At 35.9% G+C, this 25,529-nt stretch overlaps 1 protein-coding gene across 4 annotated transcripts; it reads right to left on the bottom strand.

Annotated features, from left to right (window-relative positions):
- Positions 1-4,875: 4,875 nt before the first annotated feature.
- Positions 4,876-22,563, bottom strand: fam118b (family with sequence similarity 118 member B). Of its 4 annotated transcripts, none has more exons than XM_073850402.1 (8): positions 22,300-22,563; positions 19,863-19,952; positions 18,823-19,075; positions 12,763-12,990; positions 10,092-10,220; positions 7,714-8,023; positions 6,448-6,513; positions 4,876-6,335 (listed from the first exon to the last, which is right to left on the bottom strand). In XM_073850402.1, the coding sequence occupies exons 1-8, from the start codon at positions 22,545-22,547 to the stop codon at positions 6,307-6,309; spliced, it is 1,353 nt and encodes a 450-aa protein (XP_073706503.1). In that variant the 5' UTR covers positions 22,548-22,563; the 3' UTR covers positions 4,876-6,306. The 4 variants fall into 4 exon arrangements, with proteins under 4 accessions (XP_073706503.1, XP_073706504.1, XP_073706506.1 ...); XM_073850403.1 differs by having other exon boundaries at positions 4,876-6,165; XM_073850405.1 differs by lacking the exon at positions 22,300-22,563 and adding an exon at positions 21,137-21,196.
- Between the last annotated feature and the right edge of the window lie 2,966 nt (positions 22,564-25,529).

The raw sequence follows: 25,529 nt of genomic DNA, 5'->3' as shown, positions 1-25,529 counted from the left end.
TCTACTGAAGAAACAAAGTCACCTACATCTTGGATGCCCTGGGGTTAGGCAGAGAAACATCAAATGTAAGTCTGAGCTTTTTCAACAGAAAGAAACCTGCACTGATTTGGAAATATATCAGTGCCTTTATTTAGTCTCAGGATGCACACCAGTAATGTTTTTTTCTAAAGCACGTTTGCCCTGTCTATGAAACCGGGCCATAAATTCAAGAAAAACATTTATCTCAACAATTCTGGCTTATTTTCTTCCAGTTTATATCACAAATTAGGCTTTTCTTTTCACAGGTTATATCCTGAGTTTATATTCTCAATAGTGAAAAAAGTGAGACATAAATTAAAAATTGTGATTAAAGAGGTCAAAAACTGATAAAATTCGCAATTCCATCCGTTCATTTCCATGTGGAAATAGGCTTCCACAGAATTCACATTCTGTAATTTTTTCACAGAAACAATACACATACTTATGTCTATTGCATTGCAATACCAAACATACCTCTTTCATAGTCTGGTTCTCTAAAAGCATGACTTTTATAGGCTGGTTCTTGTTATGAATCGCTCAAAAAGTATTACAAACTCGTGAGTTATTAATTAGCATATAGATCTCACCCTACCTGCAAATCTCTCTCCAAAGCAACGCCTCCTTCATCACACATGTAGGCAGACGTTGGTGGACAGTTGAACACAATGCTGTCAGACTACCTCATGTCTCATTAACCGGTTTGAACATTATTACCATACAAAGCACACAATACGCCTATTTACAAAAATAAAGCCTCCCATTCTCGTTCCGTCTGCAATAGTATAATGTATCCGTTTACTCACCAAATCCAGAAGGGTGTTTACTGAGATAACAGTTGATTCACTGACTGGGTGTTTATGACAGCATACATTTTCACATAAAAGTTCTGATGCAATGTAATACTGTTTGGTTTAGTATGTAGATGTTGCTTGATCCACCTTGTTTTGTAAAGCTGTTTTCCTTCATTAGCCACTGTAAAAACCAGAATAATTGCAGTAAACAGTAACTATTTTCTACAAACCAGTGTGTTTATGATTATTATAATGAATTAACATAATATAACAAATAGCAGTTTGCAATATCAAGAAGCATAACAAGCTGTTTTGTACAGCTAAAGTAACTGAAAGCAGATAACACCAGAAGTCGTGCACATTCAAGTTACAAATGGCTCTTGCACACACGTGAAAAATAAGGTCAAGAAAAATCTCTTCTGCTCACCAAACCTGCATTTATTTGATCTGAAGTAACAGCAAAAACAGTAAAATAGTTTAATATTTTTACTATTTAAAATTACTTTTCTATTTGAATATATTTTAAAATGTAATTTATTCCTGTGATTTCAAAGCTGAATTTCCGGCATCAATACTCTAGTCACATGATCCTTCAGAAATCATTGTAATATGCTGATTCACTTTTAAGAAACATTTATTATTAGTCTTTTATTATATTTAAAACAGTTGAGTAATTTTAGAAAATAAAACATTTAATAATACAAATAATTTATTTAGCAAGGATGCTTTAAATCAATGTACAGTCGTGGCCAAAAGTTTTGAGAATTACATAAATATTGGAAATTGGAAAAGTTGCTGCTTAAGTTTTTCTAATAGCAATTTGCATATACTCCAGAATGTTATGAAGAGTGATCAGATGAATTGCATAGTCCTTCTTGGCCATGAAAATTAACTTAATCCCGAAAAAAAACTTTCCACTGCATTTCATTGCTGTCATTAAAGGACCTGCTGAGATCATTTCAGTAATCGTCTTGTTAACTCAGGTGAGAATGTTGACGAGCACAAGGCTGGAGATCATTATGTCAGGCTGATTGGGTTAGAATGGCAGACTTGACATGTTAAAAGGAGGGTGATGCTTGAAATCATTGTTCTTCCATTGTTAACCATGGTGACCTGCAAAGAAACGCGTGCAGTCATCATTGCGTTGCATAAAAATGGCTTCACAGGCAAGGATATTGTGGCTACTAAGATTGCACCTAAATCAACAATTTATAGGATCATCAAGAACTTCAAGGAAAGAGGTTCAATTCTTGTTAAGAAGGCTTCAGGGCGTCCAAGAAAGTCCAGCAAGCGCCAGGATCGTCTCCTAAAGAGGATTCAGCTGCGGGATCGGAGTGCCACCAGTGCAGAGCTTGCTCAGGAATGGCAGCAGGCAGGTGTGAGCGCATCTGCACGCACAGTGAGGCCAAGACTTTTGGAAGATGGCCTGGTGTCAAGAAGGGCAGCAAAGAAGTCACTTCTCTCCAAAAAAAAAAAACATCAGGGACAGATTGATCTTCTGCAAAAATTATGTCGAATGGACTGCTGAGGACTGGGGCAAAGTCATACCCTCCGATGAAGCCTCTTTCCGATTGTTTGGGGCATCTGGAAAAAGGCTTGTCCGGAGAAGAAAAGGTGAACGCTACCATCAGTCCTGTGTCATGCCAACAGTAAAGCATCCTGAGACCATTCATGTGTGGGGTTGCTTCTCATCCAAGGGAGTGGGCACACTCACAATTTTGCCCAAAAACACAGCCATGAATAAAGAATGTACCAAAACACCCTCCAACAGCAACTTCTTCCAACAATCCAACAACAGTTTGGTGAAGAACAATGCATTTTCCAGCACGATGGAGCACCGTGCCATAAGGCAAAAGTGATAACTAAGTGGCTCGGGGACCAAAACGTTGACATTATGGGTCCATGGCCTGGAAACTCCCCAGATCTTAATCCCATTGAGAACTTGTGGTCAATCCTCAAGAGGCGGGTGGACAAACAAAAACCCACTAATTCTGACAAAGTCCAAGAAGTGATTATGAAAGAATGGGTTGCTATCAGTCAGGATTTGGCCCAGAAGTTGATTGAGAGCATGCCCAGTCGAATTGCAGAGGTCCTGAGAAAGATGGGCCAACACTGCAAATACTGACTCTTTGCATAAATGTCATGTAATTGTCGATGAAAGCCTTTGAAACGTATGAAGTGCTTGTAATTATATTTCAGTACATCACAGAAACAACTGAAACAAAGATCTAAAAGCAGTTTAGCAGCAAATTTTGTCAAAACTTTTTGTCAAAACTTTTGGCCACGACTGTACATTTATAATGGTACAACCGATTTCTATTTCAGATAAATGCTGTTCTTCTGAACTTTATATTCATCAAAGAAACATGAAAGAATCTATTCAGCTGTTTTCAACATAATAATAAATGTTTTGGAGCAGCAAATCCGAATATTAGAATGATTTCTGAAGGATCATGTGACACTGAAGACTAGAGTAATGATGCTGAAAATTCAGATTTGAAATCAAAGGAATAAATTACATTTTAATATATATTCAAACAGAAAACTGTTATTTTAAATAGTAAAAATATTTCAAAACTTTACTGTATTTTGAATCAAATAAATGCTTGGCTTGGTGAGCAGAAGAGACTTTTTTAGAAACATTAAAATCTTACGGGTTAAAAACTTTTGACTGGTAGTGTAGATGTAATCCTTGAAAACACATTCACTGCATTTATTTCTTTTCAATTACGACAACAACACATTTGGTACCAAACAGATGCTTTATTTTAAAATAGCATATAAATACCTAAAAGACATTTGTGGACAGAGATGATAAAACAGTGGACCACTGGAGTTCAAATACAAAAGGTTTATAAACAACTGTTCACATATCTTCTTTCGAGCATTACTGACCAAGCATTAATGACTATAAATGGGGACTAACTGTCAAAGTGCAATAAAATGTGTTGAAAGTTGTGTGGCTTGAGAAGAATGATGGCATTACACCATTATCCTCAGTCTCATGACGCGTTCAAGTAGATTCAAGGAAGCTGAGATGCTTCTAAGTACAGCCTGAGAAATCACATGAATTTTGATTCACACCTCAAGTCACCCTGACCAATCGTTTATTGCATTTCCTCTTTACAGGATTGATTTAGTAATAAAAGAATGTCCGGAGTCATATTTCAACCAACAACAATGTGTGTGTGTGTATGCTGTATATGGAAGCTTTTTTTCCACAACAGAATTAAGGAAAGAAAGAAAAAAAAAAAAGATAGTTGCAACATTTTTCAAACAAATCTGACTTTTTGAGTTTACAGCTCACTTTTTGTAATGTGTTTGAAAGCTTGTTTCTGCCACAGAATAAAAAATAAAAACGGTAATTGCAATTCTGGATTTTTTTTCTTGCATTTGCGAGATTATATCGAACATTTCAGACTTTTCTTAGTTTTTATCTCAGAATTTATATCTTGCAATTCAGAAAATGTGTTTGTTTGCATTTAAAATATATTTTTTATGAAATATTTGTACTATTTAAAATAACAGCTTTCTAGTTGAATATATTTTGCAATGTAATTTATTCCTGTGATTAAAGCTAAATTTTTAGCATCATTACTCCAGTCTTCAGTGTCACACAATTCTTCAAAAATCATTCTTACATGCTGATTTGCTTTTGAAGAAATATTAATTATTATTATCAATATTTCAAACAGTTGAGTACATTTCCTTTCAGATCCTTTGATGAATAGAAAGATCGCAAGATCAGCATTTATCTGAAATAAACAGAAGTTCAAAAGCTTGTAGTCAGTATAATTTTTCGGGAAAAGAAATTATGTAAATTAATACTTTTATTTAGCAAGGATGCTTTAAATTGATCCAAAATGACATTTATAATGTTACAAAAGATTTTTATTTCAGATAAATGCTGTTCTTCTGAACTTTCTATTCACCAAAGACACCTGAAAGCTGTTTTTAATCATCATAATAATAATAATAATAAATGTTTTTGAGCAAATCAGAATATTAGAATGGTTTCTGAAGGATCATGTGACTATGCTAAAAATTCAGATTTGAAATCGCATAAATAAAATACATTTTAAAATATATTCAAATAGAAAGTAATTATTTTAAATAGTAAAAATATTTCAGAATTTTACAGATTTTGCTGTACTTTGGATCAAACAAATGCAGGCTTGGTGAGCAGAAAAGCCATCTTTAAAAAAAACATAAAAACTAGTAATGTACAGTAAAAGTAACGAAAACTACATTTTATTAAAATCAATATTTTAATTCATTATTCAGTACTGCAAATGCTGTCATTAAACATACGACTGTACTGCACTATGGAAAATAGTACAAATATTTAAAAAAATTACAGAAATGAAGGATTTTTCACATTACAATAATTAAAATTTGAAATTGGGCAGCTAATAGTCCTAAAATTGATTGATTATATATATATATTCTCAGAAGGTGTGTCCAAACTTTTGGTCTGTACTGTAGATATGAAGTCAACTGAAAAAACTTGTGAAAAAATATCTTTCAGGTGGTCAAATAGCAAATAGTGGAGCTCTGCAGCTACCTACTGGTAAAAGTTATTTTTTTTTATTTTAAAACTGGATTTTCCGAAAGATGGGCAAAAATCTTACACTAAACCATGTGAAACTATCCATGTTATCCCCATGAATTAAAGTTAGAAATGTGGGTCTTTTATAAAGTGAATTTTACATAAAAAAGCAGTTTTTGTATAAAAACCCATTTAAAAAAAATATTTATTAATTTATATATATTTTAAAAAATATCACTAACCCACTGAAAACTGCACAAATGTAGAGTAAAAACTTTAATAAACAGAAAAATATACAGTACAGACCAAAAATTTTGGTCTGTACTGTATATACACACACACACACATTCTTATTTAGGTCTGAAATATGACATGGATATTTCTTGATAGTTTTGTGTGGTTCACACAATGATTTAAATATTGCTGGTGCAATGACTAATGTAAAAACTGAAATAGGAAGTGAGACTGCATTGCTAAATCTCGCCTGTTCAACTGTTTTGGTATTTGACAGCTCGTGTTTAAGATCAGACTGGCCTTAAAACATCATTTTTGGTCCACGCTTCACTTAAAAAAATTCTCCCTCACACACATAAATATTTTCCGAGTTGCAGGAGGTCACAGTTTGCTTGGTGGTGATTTTACTGACGCCTTTTCCGTGTGGAGCGAACCAGTACTGGCGGCGCTCGGCTTAAGTATGAGAAATGAGTCTGTTGTGCGTGAAGATCTAGTCATACCAGATCCGAGCGGAAGGGGGCGACGGAACTGTAGAAACATTCCCAGACTGCCACTTGTGTCACGAGTGGTAGTCTGGACAGGGAGAGAGGAAGAGCCACAATGAAGATCTCGTTACAACAGTGCGCATCAGCTGATTTCATCACGGGAAGCCACGGGTGCAGAGGACAGTGGGAAGGCGAGTATAAGACAACAACAGAAGCTCTTGTGCTGCATTCATGGTTCTATGGTTCTAGAAGCATGCACTGAAAGAAAGACGGGAAAAGGACAAAAATGCGTCGTCATGCTTTGGTCAAATGCCCAAACCGCCTTTAGCATGCAAGCTGGATGAGGTGGCAACACAGAAGCTGTCCTAACCTTGCAGGAGGTTTTTCTGGGTCGTAAAGCCATTTTGGCTTTCTTCGCCTTGTGAGATGGGAGATCCTGAATCAATCCAGCAAACGAGTCAGTGAAAAAAATAAAACATTGATTGTATGTAATGTGGGGATGTGACGAGATCTCGTGGCGAGCAAAACATTTTACAGTGTTTAAATAGAGCTGCACGATTAATCGTTAAAAGTAGGGATGCACCAAATGTTTGGCAACCAAAATTATAACCGAATAAGCGAAAAGGCCTAATAAATTAGACCAAACAATGACGATCAAATAGAGGTGAGCACTAATGCAGCAATGTGGGCAGTGTGGAAGCATTTAAAACTGTCAGAGAAAGACTCAAAAATCATTCCAAGCACCGACAGTGAGAGACTGTTTAGTACCGCATCGCATGTCTTCATGAGATGAGAAAGGGCTGGTTGTTGCTGGTTACTGTATGATGACTGAAATCACCAAATGGGCTTAAACCATTAGTAAACAAACTACAGAATGTTATGTTATGTCTAATACATGCATAAATTGTATTTATTCTGACAGCGCTGCATGAGCTTGTTAGCCAGGGTTCAAAGTCCAAAGTGCGAGGAAAATCTGCGTGATGGGAATCATTCATAAATCTGCTGCTGTCAGCAAAAAGCAGTACTGAAGTCTTCTTGTGGGTTTCCGCCAAAATAAAAGTCAACATTCATAAATGTTAGCTTTGTAATTTTACTGTTGTTCTGCAAAATAAAATAAAAAAGTAAGACAATAATAATGATAATCATTACAACAGCTCTATTAATACATGCATTATAACATTCTCCTTTGCTCAGCAAGGCTGCATTTATTTGTACATTTAAAACACATGCCTGATTCAAGAAGGGGCTCTTAAAAATGGCCAACGAATATTATTTTAGTAACTTATTAATTTTAAGTTAAATTGTGCTTTGTTGGTAGGCTATAATGTCTACTAGAGTGTTAAAAATGTTCAGTGTTAAGTAAATATTTTTAAATTGTTTCGTAACTTATTTTTTTTTTAAAGCATATTTTGGCTATTTAATGTATGCAATAGTAAAAAATTGGCAGAATACATGGGGGAAAATACATGAAAAACCGTGTTCGGTAATCGGCCTTCGGCCCAGTGTGTAATTTTGTTCGGCTTCGGCCAAGAATTTTCATTTTGGTGCATACCTAGTTAACAGATCGCCAGTGAATCCAGTCTCGTGTCTCGTCACACCCCTAATGTAATGTGTCTATAAAGTGAAATCAACTTACCCCAACCATTGGTCACCACATCCCGGTCCACTTCCCTGTTGCAAATCTCATTGGCCAGTCGTTCGAAGTATTCCGGCAGGTCGGCGTATTCGTTGCCGTAGGAGATGACCTTAATGCCCTTGTCCAGCATGTTGTCTCTGAGCTTCTTGAATTCGCCCACGTCCTCTCGCCGCACCAGCATGAAATGCTCCAGGTCGGACTTGTGTTTGACCGCCTCTAGAAACAGTGCCTGGAAGGTGGTGTCGTCCACTGTTCTCCCACAGCCCAGGAATACAAAAGACTTTGTTTCATAGAGTTTCTGGATCTCCCTCTGTAAAAACATGCAACAGTGTAATAACTGACTGACATGCGACTATGAAAAAATATTTAGGAGCACCATGTGCAACTGACCCGATCAGCAGATTTGTGTTTGCGCCGAGGGGTGCTTTTATTTTTTTCTACGTGTTTTTGCAACCTTGAGTAATGTATCAGACATATCTGACAAATCCTTTCATAAACAAAGTGTAGACATAGTGTAAATAAGAGATTGATTGTGCAACGTAGAGAGCTTTGATGATTATAATGGAACTTAAGATCGCTTAAGATGAATGACAGTTTCTAATCATTTTTAAGGGAGTTTGTAAATGAAATTTTGATTTAATACAACAGTTCAATAAACAAGAAGTTATTATTGAGTGACTTACATTGTCTGACTATAACACTACTGCCTGATTTTGCTCTATTTCGTTGTCAAAAATAGTCTGAAACAAGTCACAACTGAGCCGCCGTGCATTTTCTTTCAAACACAGCAGTGTTTCATTTACGAATAAACGTGAGATTTTAAATCTAGAGAAATGATTCAATTTCCCATTCATAAAGACAGTGACTTGCTTTATTCCTGAATGAATCAGCCGTTCGAACGAATCAATCAATATGTTTCAGTAATTAAATCATTACTGTCTCTTGCTGTCACCTACTGGCAAATTTGTTTCATTTTTAAAGTATCTTTTCAGTTATTTAAATCATTTAAAATTTCTGTATTCAAAATTTTATTACACTAATCTCAACATGAATTTATGAATTTGCACTCATGCCATCTCTGAGCCTCATTAAACATATGAAAATACACCTACAAGCCACTTTTGTGTTCTTTTATGCCACATCTGAAGTACAAATGAATTTAGTTAATACTGATTTCATTTGATTGATAACTTATTCTTATCCTACTTCTTAGAAATTTAAAAAGCTTAAAAAAATTTTTTTTTTTTTTTTTTTTTTTTTTACATTTTACCAGTATTTACCATACTTTTAAAACAAAAACTAAAAAAGGAAAAATACGCAATAAGAAAATAATTTAAAAAGCCTTCTTCCAAAAGGTACATCTTGAAAAAGGGGGGTCGTCTTATATTCGGGTCAATATGACAATGATTTTCTTACACTATGAACACATTTGAGTCTACTCGTCTATCTATATCTATATATTTAAAAAAAAAAAAAAAAAAAAGTATTTTACTACAACTACTACTACTCACATGTTTTAAATAAAAATACATAAATAACATGAAAAGAAATATTACTATTGTAATATTTCACTTAAAATAACAAAAGATTAATTTAGAAAAACATTTTAAATTACCTAACATTTTATTATTATTATTTAACTTTTTTTATTACTATTATTTTACTACTACTACTACTAATAATAATACAAATATAGAAATAACAAAAAATAGAAATAGCTCTATTGTAATTAAATTGTGTGCATATTGTATATTATGTATATTAAATTATTTAACATTTTATTATTTGAGCAAGTTGCTAGCATGTTTCTAACATGTTTCTAACCTGACTGGCAAGTTGTTAGCATGTTTCTAGCATGATTATCAAGTTGCTAACAAGATTCTAGTTGCTAGTCTTGGCTAGACAGATTAATAGTTAAATAGATTAGAAATATTAGATAAAATGGAAGTTTGAACTGATCAGAAATAGAACAGAAGGGAAGCTTCATTTATTGTCAAGGTACTCTGGGAGTTCAAGTTTGATTTTTGACAGTTTGAATAGTGTTGGCTCATTTGAACATTCTGTCAATGTAAATCTATGGGATTTTTATGATTTTTAATCTTCAATTTTATGAAAGCTTGTTTTCTCAAGCCAACGTAACTATGGTATGCTGCTTTTATCAGCGTCATATAAACTCCATATGCTGATAATGCTGTCATAACGGTTTGTATTTGGGTAAATTATTTCAAGGACTGGAGAGTGAGCAATAAAAACTGACACAAAAGGGAGTATCTCTTCAGGCCAGAATGCTTTGGTTCAGTGTCCTCCACCCCAGTGAATAATCAGCGTTCCAGTTATGTGACTTTATTTTCTCCTGAGAGAAGAAAACATTCACTCACCATGACTTCCGTGTTCCTTAGAACGTTCTGGTAGCCAGCAGGATGCAGTACGATGCCGCTGGGGTTGGTGTAAACACCGTGAATATGGAGTACACTCAGTCTTCTCTTCTCCTGAGCCCACTCCAGAACCTGCACACACAAGCACACAGTGCCATTTCATACTCCACTGCTCCCAATCCGGCTCCCACTAGGAGCGTCCAGCTGCTTTTAATGACTGCGGGTTCTAATCAAGAGGCATCTGATGGAAAAGGTGCATAAACACCCTGCCTAAAGGCCACTCTATGGAAAACCACACATGGCCTGATGAATAAAGACACAGGGAACTGAACATGCAGTCACTAGTGTTTCAGAGGGTCCTTCAGGTGAGCTGCTGTAGAGCTTGCATGCACTAATGCACTATGTGACGCTTGGCCGGAGACCATACGGCTGATTTTATGGCCTATAGCTGAAGCTTTCACTGCTTTGTCCTGAAGGAAATTTATGGCCAAAAGCAAACAGAGATGAACCCGATGCACTGAGCATCTGAGGAACAGCATTTCACAGTTTTATTCAAAGCAAACATTGTTTTTAGTTTAAGCTTAAAGCAACTGATCATCTGATGATGGGTATTTTTGTACAAATCCTCATGGTCTCTTTTTTCCAGATTTCTTATCAGTTATTTATCAGTGACTGATTTAATTTCAAGGGGAATCGGACATAAACAATGCAGTTCGATCATAGACTAAATAATGCACTATATGACGTCACATTGCTGATGGTCTCTAAGCTCCCAGTTACTTTTATTTATATTATCAGGATGTTTTAAATTTAAAATAAATAAAAAATAAATAAAATTATATATATATATATATATATATTAAACTACCAGTCAAACTTTTTTAAATAGCTAAATTTTAGTTTTTTTAAAGTCTCTTCTGCTCACTAAGCCTGCATTCATTTATTTGATCCACAATACAGCAAAAGCAGTAATATTGTCAAATTATTCTATTGTGTTCTATTTAAATATATTTTAAAATGTAATTTATTCCTGGGATCAAAACTAAAACATTTTCAGCATCATTACTCCAGTCTTTAGTGTCACATGATCCTTAAGAAATCATTCTAATGTTCTGATTTGCTTATAGTAACATTTTTCAGGATTCTTTGATGAATAGAAAGATCCAAAGATCAGCATGAAAATAAAAAGCTGTAAGATTAAACACAATAATATTCATAGGAATTATAGAAATTAATTGTTTTATTTAGCAAGGATGCTTTAAATTGTTCAAAAGTGTCAACTATAATGCTGCAGAAGATTTATTTCAGATAAATGCTGTTCTTCTGAACTTTCTACTCAAAGAAACCTGAAAAAAATCTTTTAGCTGTTTTTGACATTATAATAAATGTTTTTGAGCAGCAAATTAGAATATTAGAATGATTTCTGAAGGATCATGTGACTGGAATTATGATGCTGAAAATTCAGCTTTGAAATGACAGGAATAACTTACATTTTAAAATATATTCAAATAGAAAACCATTTTAAATAGCAAAATATTTCAAAATCTTGCTGTATTTTGTATCAAATAAGTACATTATAACATTTTATATTATATACAATTAATTATTTGTGATTTCATTATACTTTATATAATTTATATACAGTCAAAATTCCATCAAAACTACAGGAGGATTCAAACAACAAAATAATAATAATAATAACAATAAATAATAATAATAATATGATTTTCACAAGCTGATTTATACAATTTAGTATTTTATTATGATTTTTACAAGAGTTTAAAGGGATAGTTCACCCAAAAATTGTATGTTTTATTGCTCCCTCCCAGGACATCCAAGATGTAGGTGATTTGTTTCTTCAGTAGAACACAAACAAAGAACTCAAACCGTTGTATGAGTCAATGTGACCCACGGCTTTGAGAGACAAAAAAAACATACACAAACAAAACCAAATTAAACCCTGCGGCTCGTGTCGATACATTGATGTCTTAACACAAAACAATCGGTCTGCGCAAGAAACTGAACAGTATTTATATAATTATTTTACCTCTGATCCACCACAATGTCCAACAGTCCTGAACACGTCAACGTGCAACCGATTAAACACTAAAGGATTACATTTGCTTGCGCAAATTCACCAGGGAGTGTTGACTTTTCAGACTCCCAACTTTTCAGTCAGACCGTCTGAAGTTATGGTCGCTTGCTCTTCATCACGCACTAGCTGTTGTGAACGCGCTCAGGACAGTTGGACATTGTTAGAGGTAAAAAATTATATAAATACGGTTCAGTTTCTTGCACAGGCCGATTGTTTCATGTATTAAGACATCAATGTATCGTTACGAGCCACAGGGTTTAACTTGGGTTTTGTCCGTGTATGTTTTTTTTTACTCTCAAAGCGATGGATCCCATTGACTGCCATTATATGACTGACAGACTGCAACGGTTTGAGTTAAAAATCTTCATTTGTGTTCTACTAAAGAAACAAAGTCACCTACATCTTGGATGCCCTTTTAACTAATACTGTTGCTTCAGAAACGACATTTAGATTAAAAACAGTCTTCTTTCACTGACACATTCCCGCATTGACCGAATCCAAATCTAGACCTCCTTCACTATTCAGATTTAAAACACTGCTGCTATATAGAAACATGTTTTTACAAAACACAGATGATACCTTCTTCTCATCTGTGAGATCGAGAGACTCCAGTTTGGTTCCTTGGTGGGCAGCATAGATCTCTAGCAGATTGTCAAAGTTGGTGGTGAGGACCAGAGCACCGCTCTCCATTAACTGCAGCACGGAGCGGAGGAGATGCTTCCCAGCGTTCTCCATCTTACACTCCAGGTCATCAAACACCTCATAGAGGCAGTCTTTAAAAAAGGTGGAGCGTACATTTCCCGTCCGCTACAGAGAGGGAAAAAAATGAAATCTGAGATATATGGAAAAACAAATCAGCTTCAGGAGTATTCAAATAACTCTTTTGGGAATGCAGTGTAAGACAAGTGAACCACAGAAGGCTTCTAGAGGAAAAAAAAAATCTTCTTTGAGGGCATTGAAATGTGCTCTAATAACACATCAAAGAAAATTAAGTACTTAATTCATGTACCTAGGCTGAAACTGTAGGCAATTATACTGATTTTAACTTTTTCTGTGGTGGCGTTCACCTATGCAAACTTCAACCCTGATAATAAGAATCTCATAAAAGTTAGAAGAACTTCAGTCAAATATTCAGGCTATATTTGTAGACAATTAGAAAATGTGGAAGATTGGGAAGAGAGCGCCGAGAATAGAGGAGTTCTGACAGCAGTGCCCTTGCCCTGGTCAGACTCAAGCTCATTACACTGAGCTGAATTCATTCTCTGAGCCTGGCAGAGGCACATGGAAAACCAGAGAGAGAAAGAGAGAGAGAGAGGTGCTGCTATGAATAGCTTTCAAAATCCACTTTCTCAGGAAGAGGCTAATTACTAGCACACCTGAGGTGAACTAATGCCTCTGATCTCAGAGGTGTAAATGTCTTTCAAATGTTTACACCTGGTATTAACCTCCGTCTCGACATCTAATTGTATGCAGTCAGCATTAAAATCACGTAAATGGGGTCTAAACTTTTTTTTGTTATCGAACCATTTAAACCACATTTGCAGGGCTCCAGACTGCTCCTAAAACAGTCGATTTGAGACCAAAAAATACTAAAATGCACATTTTTACTAATATCACTATTAGAAAAATCATAAATGTGAGGAGTAATTTATTATATAATTTGTTGCGTTGAGACAATAAAATGAGACTATGCTCATGAAAGCTGTGTTTTAAATTTTTTAAATAAACGTATTCTTATGTTGGACTTAAAATAAATATTTTGGTTGCTGTTCTCTTTTCTTAAAGGAGCAAATAGCTCCTTAAAAGAATAGTTTGCTCAAAAATTTAAATTTACTAAACTTGTACTCATTCTTAGGCCATCCAAGATATATATGAGTTTGTTTCATCATCAGAAAGGATTTGGAGAAATTTAGCATTACATCACTTGCTCATCAATGGACCCTCTGTAGTGAATGGGTGCCGTCAGAATGGAACAGCTAAGAAAAAAATGCTTCTTATAAACATGCAGCAAGATGTTATTTGATGGATTGGAGTGCTGATAAGTTGCAGATCATTGTGGTTTTTATCAGCTGTTTGGATTCTCATTCTGATGGCACCCATTCACTGCAGACAAAAAATTACATATGATCTACCGTTATACAATACATGCAGTTTTTAAAGACTATATGTTTATCCCATACAGTCTTGTTTTTATCTGTGTAAAATTCAAAGCCCTGATTTGGGTACTCGATGAAAAATAACAGCATTGAGCAATTCAGAATCATTCTTGAAAAGATACAGGTTTTTGTGCTTATCAACATAGTAGCTCAATAGCTGATGCCTAAATCAAAAAAAGCTTCATGCCCAAGCATGTCAAAGTGCAAATGTGAACATTTATTTTGACTATCATCCACTGACTTGCTGTAAACATTGCAAAGAATGCATAACTAAAGAAATACGTTGTCCTGAAGCCAAATGGACTAGCGTCTAGTCGTGGCATGTTGTTCTGGAGGTGTGAAGTTCAGATTAGCCTCATTTTTTTGCACCACCAGGGTCTGCTCTGCTCATGTGATGCTCAACACTCACAGAAGTAGGTTAAATCACTGAAAGAGCTCACACTAACGATAACAAACAGTCTGAGCTAGGCAATTTACTGGGATGGAGACAGACAGCAGGCTGATGTTTTTCTAGGACAGTTGTTTTGTTTTGATGAGAACTGCTCAGCTACAACCATTCCAGGCAATGAAACCCCAGCACTGGAGCTGAAATTCATTACCTAACTCCCTTTCACAGGCCTAATGCCATCTAAATCCTCTAGTGACATTGGTGGGTTTGGATGCAAATGATACTGGGGCCTGACAATGAAAAACAGGGATAAATCACAGCGTTGTTTTGACTGGGTGGCAAAAACAACACAGACGGCACGTGGTTCTACACCGCATTTTGGCTGGAGAGAAGTGGACAAACTCATAGTTGTGCTCTTCCCCAGTCCATGCATCGCCTGGCATTGTACTCAAGATCCACGCTTATTAGGGAAGATTTGTCCTTGCCATGAAAACTTTTTCACCAAACCCACCACAGAAATTGGAACAACGCTTTTTTAGCAAATACTTCTACAGTTGAAGTCTAAAGTTTACATATACCTTGCAGAATCTGCAAAATGTTAATTATTTGACCAAAAATAAGATGGCTCATACAAAATTCATGTTTTTTTCAGTACTGACCTGAATAAGATCACATTAAAAGACGTTTACATTTGATCCACAAGAGAAAATAATAAGTTGAATTTATAAAAAACACTTGATTCTTAATACTGTGTTGTTACCTGAATGATCCACAGCTGTGTTTGTTTGTTTAGTGATAGTTGTTCATGAGTCCCTTCTTTGTCCTGAACAGATAAACTGCCTGCTGTTCTTCGGAAAAATCCTTCAGTTCCCACAAATTATTTGGTTTTCCAGCATTTTTGTGCATTTGAACCCTTTCCAATACCCTTTTCACACTGAGGACAACTAAGGGACTCATATGCAACTATTACAGAAGGTTCAAACGCTTACTGATGAGAGCGTTGAGAGCTCCAAAAGAAAACACAGTGCATTAGGATCAGGGTAAATTTAACTTATTTTGTCTTCTGCAAGTATCTTCTGTAGCTTCTGAAGGGCAGTACTAAATGAAAAAAATATGATATTTAGGTAAAAAAAGAAACATTTAAATATCCTCATTCCATTCAAAAGTATACACCCCTGGCTCTTAATGCATATTTTTTCCTTCTAAAGCATCAGTGAAAAAACAACAACAACAAAAAAAATCATTCAGGTAACAACTCAGTATTAAGAATCAAGTGTATGTAAACTTTTGAACAGGGTCATTTTTATAAATTCAACTATTATTTTCTCCTGTGGACTATATGCAAACTTATTTTATGTGAAATATCTTATTCAGGTCAGTACTAAATAAAAAAATAACATGCGTTTTGCATGATCCCTCTTAATTTGGTTAAAATAATTAACGTTTTGCAGATTCTGCAAGTTGTATATAAACTTTTGACTTCAACTGTATATGTGGCAAAAATAATATTCGTATCATTCAGGAAATGTTACTTTTTCATTATTATTACAAATTTACTGTCACTTTGACACTCTTAAATGTGACATAACAGGTTGTTCCAATGCAGTTACATAATTTAAGTGGCTCGTAAACTGGCTCGACTCTTCCTCTTTAATACTGATTGTTGCACAAAATAAACAATAACAAACATGAATATCTATGTTGAAAAAAAAAACAGTGAAACATACTGAAATGTTGCTCAATCGGTGTTTCAAGGAGTCATAAACTCATGAAGAATCATTCACTATTCATATCTCAATAGATAACTAGAAAAATATAAGGAGGGTTTTGGAGCATGTTGATAAATATATGCACTATATTATATGTGACCCTGGACCACAAAACCAGTCTTAAGTCGCTGGGGTATATTTGTAGCAATAGCCAAAAATACATTGCATGGGTCAAAATTTTAGATTTTTCTTTTATGCCAAAAATCATTAAGGAATTAAGTAAAGTTCATGTTCCATGAAGATTTTTTTGTAAAATTCCTACTGTAAACATATCAAAATGTAATTTCTGATTTGTAATATGCATTGTTAAAGTGCCCCTATTATGCCTTTTCAAATATGATATTTCATGTAGTGTGTCATGTAGCTGTATGTGAACATAAACTATCTGCAAAGTTGTGACGCCGACAGTGCACTATAAATAAAGTTTTTGTCTAACAAAAAAAAGAGTCGGCTCACATTCGCCTAAACGAGTCGTCAGCAATTCGAATCTTTTTTCTGTAACGGCCACACGTCACGAGCTACACATTTGCGTAATGTCCGCCCACATTCAATTTCGCAAACAACTTGCCCGCCCACAAACAGTAGGCCTACCATTTTCACGTGGATTACATCATGTCAAGAAGACGCCCTGCGCTGTGAGAGTGAATTTGTTTTATATGCCCTTCCGAAAGATGAAACTATCAAGAATGAGTGGTTAACATTAATTTTTTCAACACCTCAGCAGTCCAATGCCAATCTTGTGTTGTGTTCGCGTCATTTTACTGATGACTGCTTTTCCAATCTTGGGGAGTAACGTTACAACGCGAGATTCACCAAACCCTTGGTTTTAAAAAATGGATCAGTGCCCAGTTTATTTGGACCGGCTTGCTCCTCTGAACTTCTACCTGTAAGTATGATTAATAATTGTATTTTCTAGCGATCGTTCAAAATACGTCTTTGTGTACGTTATGGTGTGTAACAACCCCGCACATGTCTTGGTAACCGGCTAACTTACGTTTCTGTAGTTCTGTTGTTCAGCTGTGAGTGCAATGTAGTCTAAAAAGTCTTGTGATTGATGCAGCTTGACTGTCTGTCTGCCTTATTAGTTTAAGTAATGATAATGATAAACGATGGCTTAACGCAGTGTTATGGATTGTACAGTGTTGAAGTTCACAACGTAGAGATGTGTCCGGTTCGCTTACAAAAGCAAATTGCAAGCACTTTCCACAGTTAACATATGACACCCACTGAGAAAAGTCCTGCTCCGGTCGTGCTTGCAAAACAGTTTCTTGTCGATGTGACACTTCAACAGTTTCATCGTCAGACTCCGGCTTGAATTGATAGGGTAAAATCGAGGCTATCTTTTCTATGCATTAACAGGTCTCCGCAGCTGTCATTCAGTTATGCCAATGGGCGTTTCGTTTTGCGCTGTAGCGGTAGACCAATCCAAAAGGACTGCACCATCTGACCAATCACAGCAGTGAGGGCTCACGGAAAGGAGGGGTTTAGAGAGACTGATTCTTCGAACTGCTTCAAACGAGTCGTTTACGAATCATTTAGAAACGGGGTAAAAATAAATCTAATTTTGGAGAAAACTAAAGTGTTTTTTGAACTTGCATACATGTAAACCTGTTTTAAGAGACTATTACAACAATATTAACTACCTTTAAAATGGCATAATAGGGGCACTTTAAGAACCTAATTTGGACAACTTTAAAGGTGATTTTCTCAGCCTTTTTGATTTTTTTGCATCCTCAGATTTCTGATTTCAAATAGACGTATCTCAGTCAAATATTGTCCTATCCTAATAAACCATACATCAATAGAACGCTTATTTATTGAGCTTTCATATGATGTATAAATCTCAGTTTTGTCAAATTTATGACTGGTTTTGTGGTCCAGGGTCACATATATTCATTATATTTTTTACTTAACCTGTTAAATAAAATCTGTTATGAAAACAAGTTATGAAAGCCACAGTTTAGATGTTAATGTTTCAACAAAAAAACTGGAGTAGAATCATAATTATGTCATTAAATATAAAAACTTCCTTACGTTTTTTTTTTTTTTTTTTTAGAAAAAAATTCCACTGGTGTTTTAACCTTGTAATAAGATTATAATAATATACTAATTTACAGGCTTTTCATCTTATAAATAAATCAGTAGAACTTAAAATCAAATCTATTCAAATACTTTTGATTCATAAATTGATTCAAGTGGATACATTGAATGCAACATAAGTTTCATTTGCCAAATGCATGCTTGTAAATGTGAAAATGTACTACTGGCAAATTTATATAGTGGTAAGAAAATGAAAATGAGAAAGAGGGAAAAAAAACGAGCTTACTGGTGAGAGTTTCTGAATAAGGTCATGAGCAACATGCACCAGGTTCTTGTCCTCTTGCAGACTTTTCTGGAAGCGGCGGCTCTCTTCCTCCTCGAGCAAATCAAAGTCATTGGCAGCATCTAGCAGCGCCTGGATCAGACCCTTCCAGGAGCGCAGCGCGGGCACCTGAGGAGCTACGGCTGAACTCACCCCCGTGCCGATCACCAGCACCAGCTCAGGGGCACGCTTGGTCTTCAGGCTGGGCAACAACTTCCTTTAGTCAACCGAGAAAGAGGAAATGTAATCAGGTCAGAGGAAACACGCATATGGACGGAACTATGCTACGGAGCTGCACGCAAAAGCATGGCTTAAACTGACTTGAAAAATCTGATCTAAAACTTTTTAAACAAACGTAACGTGTAACTATCAGAAAATCATCAACTTGAGCCATTTTCAAATTATTCTCTATGGTGTTGGTGATTTTTGCAAACTGTTACTAAACTTCTGGACATTTATATACACAATTAAAACCATTGGTTTGTTTAAAACGTGTTTAAAAGCAAGCATTTTGTTCAAAATCCATCTCAACCAATTCTCTGTGTGTTAAAGGGAACACAAAAGAAGCTATCTTCTTTTGTGCTCTTCTGCTAAACACAAAAAAAAAAAACATTTTGAGTAATGTTGGTAACAAAACGGTTTCACCCCATTGACTTCCAATGTACGCACAAAAACTACAATGGAAATCAATGGCAACCGAAACTGTTTGGTTACCAACTTTCTTCAAAATATCTTCTTTTGTGTTTTGCAGAAAGAAAGAAGGTCATACAGGGTTGGAACAACATGAGGGTGTGTAAATTTTCGGGTGGACTATTTGTTTTTATCAAAGAATAGGAAAAAAACTATTTGGTGAAGTCATTCTTATCAGGACGTACAGGTCTTTGAAAAATCACGTTCATCAGAACAGGTCAGCAAACAGGAGCTGACTTCAATGAAGAATATTTGGCTCGCCCTGGGAATGTGCTGGCAGCAAAGCAAGACACGAACATCTGCTGTTTTCATACCTGGCCTTCTTAGCCACTGTGTCGCCATCTTCAGAGTCATGGGAAGGACGTTTCTCTGTCTTCACTGTAACAACAGAGGCCATTCGACTCCTGAGAAACAAAGATCCCCAAGTACAATTCATTTATAGAACAACAAAAAAATAACCAAGACAGACAGACAGATAAATAAACCTGGTGAATAGATTAGTGCTGTTACTAGGAATTAATTAAACCAATGGCAAGTGTTCATTTAAAAGGTTAATTACGCTTAATTCGATTAATTGTCCTTTGTCATCTTGACACTGAAAGACATTTGTTTTCCTTTGGCTGGAGGAACCGGTTTCAGACTATTTCCATCCTGATGATGTGAGGAAGAAATCTGAAGATGCTACAGTGATTTGTTGTTCATACTTCACTCAGGAGCTAACAGCTTGTTAGGGCATATCTCTTTTCTTTCAGTTTTCTCTGTTATTCTTTCAAATTCATGCTAGACAGATTCAGGTGCACATGAAAAGCCCAGAAAAATCAATTATAGTGTACAACAACAAACACTGACCAGACATCCAAAACAGCCTTTTGCGCTAGCAAGCTAACTGGTTAGCTACAATAGTATTTTAGCGCCTAATAATCGAATTATTATAAACTATTAACTGATTATTTTTTCTGTTAATCTTTGAAACCGAGTAGGTTAGTTAGGAATCGTTATAACGTAATAATTATTATACTATTAAATGTGTTGGTTGTTTTCGTTGGACGTGTAATTTAGTTGAAGCCTTCAGTCACCTGTTGCTTTTGTTCCATATGTGACACAATACAGGTTTAGCATGCAGGCTAATTTTACCCTATTGTCTATCAGGATAGAATTTAACCTCCAAACTTAAACTAAACTATAATAAAATAAAATCTTCTTTAGGTTAACGTAACATCTCGCTTAAGTTAATTGGAAAGACGAGATAACGGAAAGGATTTAACGTTACCAATCCGCTAACGTTACATTAACACAACTAACGTTACAATAAAGCAACGACAACAGTACTTAAAAAAATATTATAAATTCAAAAAAAGTAAAAACACGACTTACCCAGATGAACAGAGAAAAAAATGCGGATCCGAGTAACTTACTTTGCTCGAATGATAACCAAACTAAAACTAACGTTAAATCTTCTTTATCGAATAAACTTTAAACGGCTTCCTGAGTGAGATCGCAATGACAGCAGGGTATCAGTGCCAGTCAGCCTACAGAGTGAAAAACACTAAAGGCCTTGAATGAATCAGTTTAGCCTTTAGCGAAGTACCTGTCCACAGACTTTCCTCTACGGATCCTTGCGCACAGAGAGAGACTGAGGCTTACACGTGTCCGCGCATCAGGACCTCTTGGGCCGGATGTGCGCGCCCCCGCGTGTGTCTATATCCAACTGACTAAAAGCTATGGAGTTTTGTCCTGTACAGAGCACACATTCCGGGCTTTTTAGAGATACCAAATGTTTGGAAATTTCACCATGGCCACTCCCTCTCCTTGGTTTTTAAAAATGGCTGACATTAATTTAGAGATCAAATTTAACACCCTTATGGAAATATGATAATTTTTTTGTAAATCTGAATAATTATCATTGTTTCTCATAAAACAACATCTCATGAAAATGTTATGGGGTTTGAAATTAAAATATAAGCTTCTGTTTTGAAACAGGACACTGTAGAGGACACCAGGACTTTGGGAAACACAAGTGAAGGGAAAGAAATTATATTTCAATATAGCTTTGAAATATTAGATATTATTATGAAAATCTTGCATAATCATGAAAATTATTACTCCCATTATTACACTTATTTGTTCATTACATGTTGCCCCAGAAACACATTAATATGAAGATTATTCACAGTTTATAGATGCATTTTTTATGATGGGAAAACCTGTTTATGGCCATTTTACACACATTATGTAAAAAAAAAAATGGTTTATCAAATAATTCTGTTATTTAAAAAAAAATAGTTGAGAATCATCGTTATATAAAGTTTGGAATGAAAAACTAAAAATTGATTTGTGACTGTTTTGCCTTTTTATGTCTATTCATGTCTTTTTATTTTTTTAAAAATGTTTTTTTTTTAATCCTGGTGTCCTCTACAGAGGACATAGCATAACATATGACTAAAATATCATTTTTCAAAAATTTTATTTTTCAATTTTGTTCTTATACTCAATGTAATGACATGAAAAAATACTAAAATCTCAGGTAGTCAGGAGGATATGGGATGCGATGGTTTAATCCGCCAGACTGATGCAGTACAATTACACACACTTACAGGAGGCTCCAAATTTAGTAGTCTATCAGGGTAGTAAATTACATTTAAAAAGCTCTAATGAATAATTCAATCGGCCATTCTAATATTAATTATATGAATTTATATTTTTTATAACACATCAAAGTATATAAACAGCATCTTAAAAGACGCTTTCTACCTTAATTCTGTAGGAGTAATCGTGTTTTCTAGCATTCGCTTTCTTTGCCGTCTTCTCTGTTGTGCTTTTCTCCATTCGTCTCTTTTGCTTTGTTTCTCTCTTTCGCTTAACTCTGCGATTGGTTTCACCTTTCCGTGTCTTATTAGTCTGTACCAGGCCTCTCTTTGCTTTTCTAAATATTGTGCCCTTCTTGAGGGATCAGCATCCCGTCGAGCCCTGTATCTTCGCTGTTTTTCTGCTGTTGACATCTGTAGAAAACATTGAGTGTTGATTATTTATGTACACAGTTGTATAACGATGCTATAATGTGGAGATACTGTTTAAAATTAGGGGTCAGCACAACTTTTGGTTTTGAAATTAATTCAACAAGAAGGCATTTAATTCATCAAAGTGACAATAAAGGCATTTATAATGACAAAAGACTGCTGTTGATTGTACTTTCTATAAATCTCATTTCTAATTTATTTTTGGAGCTGCAAATCAGCATATTAGAATGATTTCTGAAAGATTATGTGACACTGGAGACTGAAGTAATGATGCTGAAAATTTAGTTTGATCACAGAAATACATTTCAATTTAAAATATATTTAAATGGAAAAGATTTTCTGTTAATTTCAATAATATTTCACAAATCTAACAGACCTGACTTTGAACAGTAATGCAAGTTATACTCAGTTAAACTACGACAAGTGTAGTTACATATAAACTACAACACAAACAGGCTTAAATATAACAAATTACACTAGTTCATGTCTGTGACTAACATAGCAGACACTGCTGAATAACATAGTTGACTGGTAGCATAGCTGACATTCTCATCTTATATTTGGTCTGACACATGGCATTTGGTGTAATAACATAATATGAAATATTATTAAAGAAGATTAGAGTCCACTTACCAGCTTGTTTTTCAAAACGTCTGTTAGTGAAGGCAATGCAGTCATGTGATAGAGGTCATATGGTATTGGGACAAACTATTGCTCAGTTACATGGGGGTGTTGTATTAGTAACTTAGTTGACAACAGCAAAGTGAGATGTTGATAGCATAAGAACAGTTAGATACTTGGACATAAAATAACGCCTATAGTAATCATATCCATTGTGCATTTTGAATCCCAACCCCACTGTTCAAAAAGCAAATACACAGCATAATTTCTAGCATTTGCAAACATTCAACTCAATGGCAGATGGCTGTAGAAAAAGCTTTAGTCTATATGTTGCTCCTTTTATAGCTCAGTGAAAGGAGGATATGTTCCCATTCAAACGCTGCCTGCCATAAAAACGTTAATGGGTTAATGGCAGGGCACTCTCTATTTTGGACAGGTCATGATGTGCCTGTGGTTAATGAAGCTTTAAGTTTTTTATAGCCTCTTGCGCAGAGACATGAGAGCATTCTTATTTCGGTACTTTCTTCCTCTAGTGTTCTCTCTTTTCACCCACTGGCCGTGTATTTGATTGCTTTTGTGAGCAGACAATTAAGGAGTATGTTTACCTTTATAATCTGCAGGGATTTCTGTGCAGGAGCAGATGCAAATGTGACAGCCTGTTTTTATTTCTATGGATTTAAAGATAGCATGGTTATAATTTGAGCATTTTTTACCCAAATCCTTCAGAATTACTTTGAAGGGGGCATAATAGACACAGTTCTACCCAATCTCATGTTAATCTTGAAACCTATAGGGTAGTACTGCATCCTTTATATAGCCAAAAAGTCTTTCGTTTTAGCCAAGCGGCAACCTCCCGCTCTCTCTATTGAAACCAACACGGAAGTGACTTAAACTGCAATTCATCGACTGGCCGCTAGAGACTGGCTGCAAAAGAGAGTCAATCCCATTGACTCCCCATGTTAAAATGCCCAACTTTACAGCGGAAAAAAGTATGTTTACAGCCTGGTACAAAAAGTGCTTTTGGTCAATATAGCTAGTTCTGCCCTTCATGTAAACTGTGAGGGGGATGATTTTTTTTATAACTCATCCGTTTAAGTTATATTAAGCCTTAAAGTTCAGCATAATTAAGGGCGTGGTCACTTGAGTGACAGGGGGATTGCCGCTGCTGTCACCACTGTCGTGCTAGGTGGATGTGGTTTCAGCAACCAGCTCCACCCACGTCCTGCCTTTTTGCCCATTTTTGATTATCCGGGAGTGACGCGTGGTGACGCGATTCCAAGATAGCAACGGCCAACTCCCGCCCACTATAGGCAAAAACGCTCTTTAGAAACCTACGGGTCGCGTCACGGATACTGCGGCCATATTTTTTTACAGTCTATGGTTTTATCATATTTACAAAAGAAAGATACAGCTTTACGATTCTCTCCGAAAACAGCCGAGATCTTGGAGGCGCGCTGTGGGCGGAGCTAAAGATTTATGAGAACTCGCGCCGATTGCCAACAAAACAGACTTTTACCATCTACAGTTCTGAATCATGACCGGGATCTTTTATAGCTGGGACCGCTTCATCTTTCAGTATTAAACGATGTGCAAATCCAGCGTCGAACTGGGCCTTGTTTATAAAACGTTCGTCAAGAAACACACTTGCAAAACTCTGTTTCTGCCCTGGAAAAATAAACCGCATCTACTGTTCACGTACATGTAACTTTGGATTCTTCGGGAAGCTGAGCAAGGTTATCTTTGCCTTACAATCAAAACCACAGTTCTTCAGAGATATTTTCCCGAGTGAGTCCCATACAGCAGCGCAGCCGAATGAAGCGCTCTTCCCGGGAGAAATGCCCATACAAGGAGTTCCACCCTTCAGGACGTCATGAAGAGCCTAGTCTCACGTAGCCAAACCTTCAGACTGACAGCTGAAGGTCTGGAATTCATGGCAGCTTTCATTGGCCAAGGCCCGCCCATAAGACCGTTTGATCGACATGTCAAACAACCAATCACAGTTCGTTTCGTTTAGCGTCACGTTTCGGTGCGTCGAAGTGCCCCCACAACAACAGACTGCATGCAACAAGTCAGTCATTGAAATAACCAGCATTGAAAGTTAAATAAGAGGAGGGAGAACAAGCAGTAAGTCAGTAATTTGTTCGCGAACGTCGCAAATGTGTATAACAACAATGGCGTCTGCATAAGCACCTTTTAGCAAAACGCTGAGTAAATCTGACTGCGCTTTGTTTCCCGGTAGACCGAAAATAAACGCGACACTCGCGTCTCCCGGAAATCCGGTCAAATTCAACGAATCAGACGACGACTTCGACATTCCTGAAGTGTTTCCAGTTAAGTGTACCA

Source organism: Garra rufa, chromosome 11 (genome assembly GCF_049309525.1).
Source record: "Garra rufa chromosome 11, GarRuf1.0, whole genome shotgun sequence".
NCBI classification, from domain to species: domain Eukaryota; kingdom Metazoa; phylum Chordata; class Actinopteri; order Cypriniformes; family Cyprinidae; genus Garra; species Garra rufa.
The sequence above is the reverse complement of the archived record's forward strand: the minus strand, read 5'-3'. Positions and strand labels throughout refer to the sequence as shown.

Excerpts from the sequence above, each read along its gene's own strand:
- fam118b (XM_073850402.1), bottom strand. The coding sequence starts at position 22,547 with ATGTCAACAGCAGAAAAACAGCGAAGATACAGGGCTCGACGGGATGCT. Across the intron at positions 12,991-18,822 it reads TTATTCAGAAACTCTCACCA|CGGACGGGAAATGTACGCTC; the intron begins GTAAGCTCGTTT and ends CCCTCTCTGTAG. Across the intron at positions 10,221-12,762 it reads ATCTCACAGATGAGAAGAAG|GTTCTGGAGTGGGCTCAGGA; the intron begins GTATCATCTGTG and ends TTGTGTGTGCAG.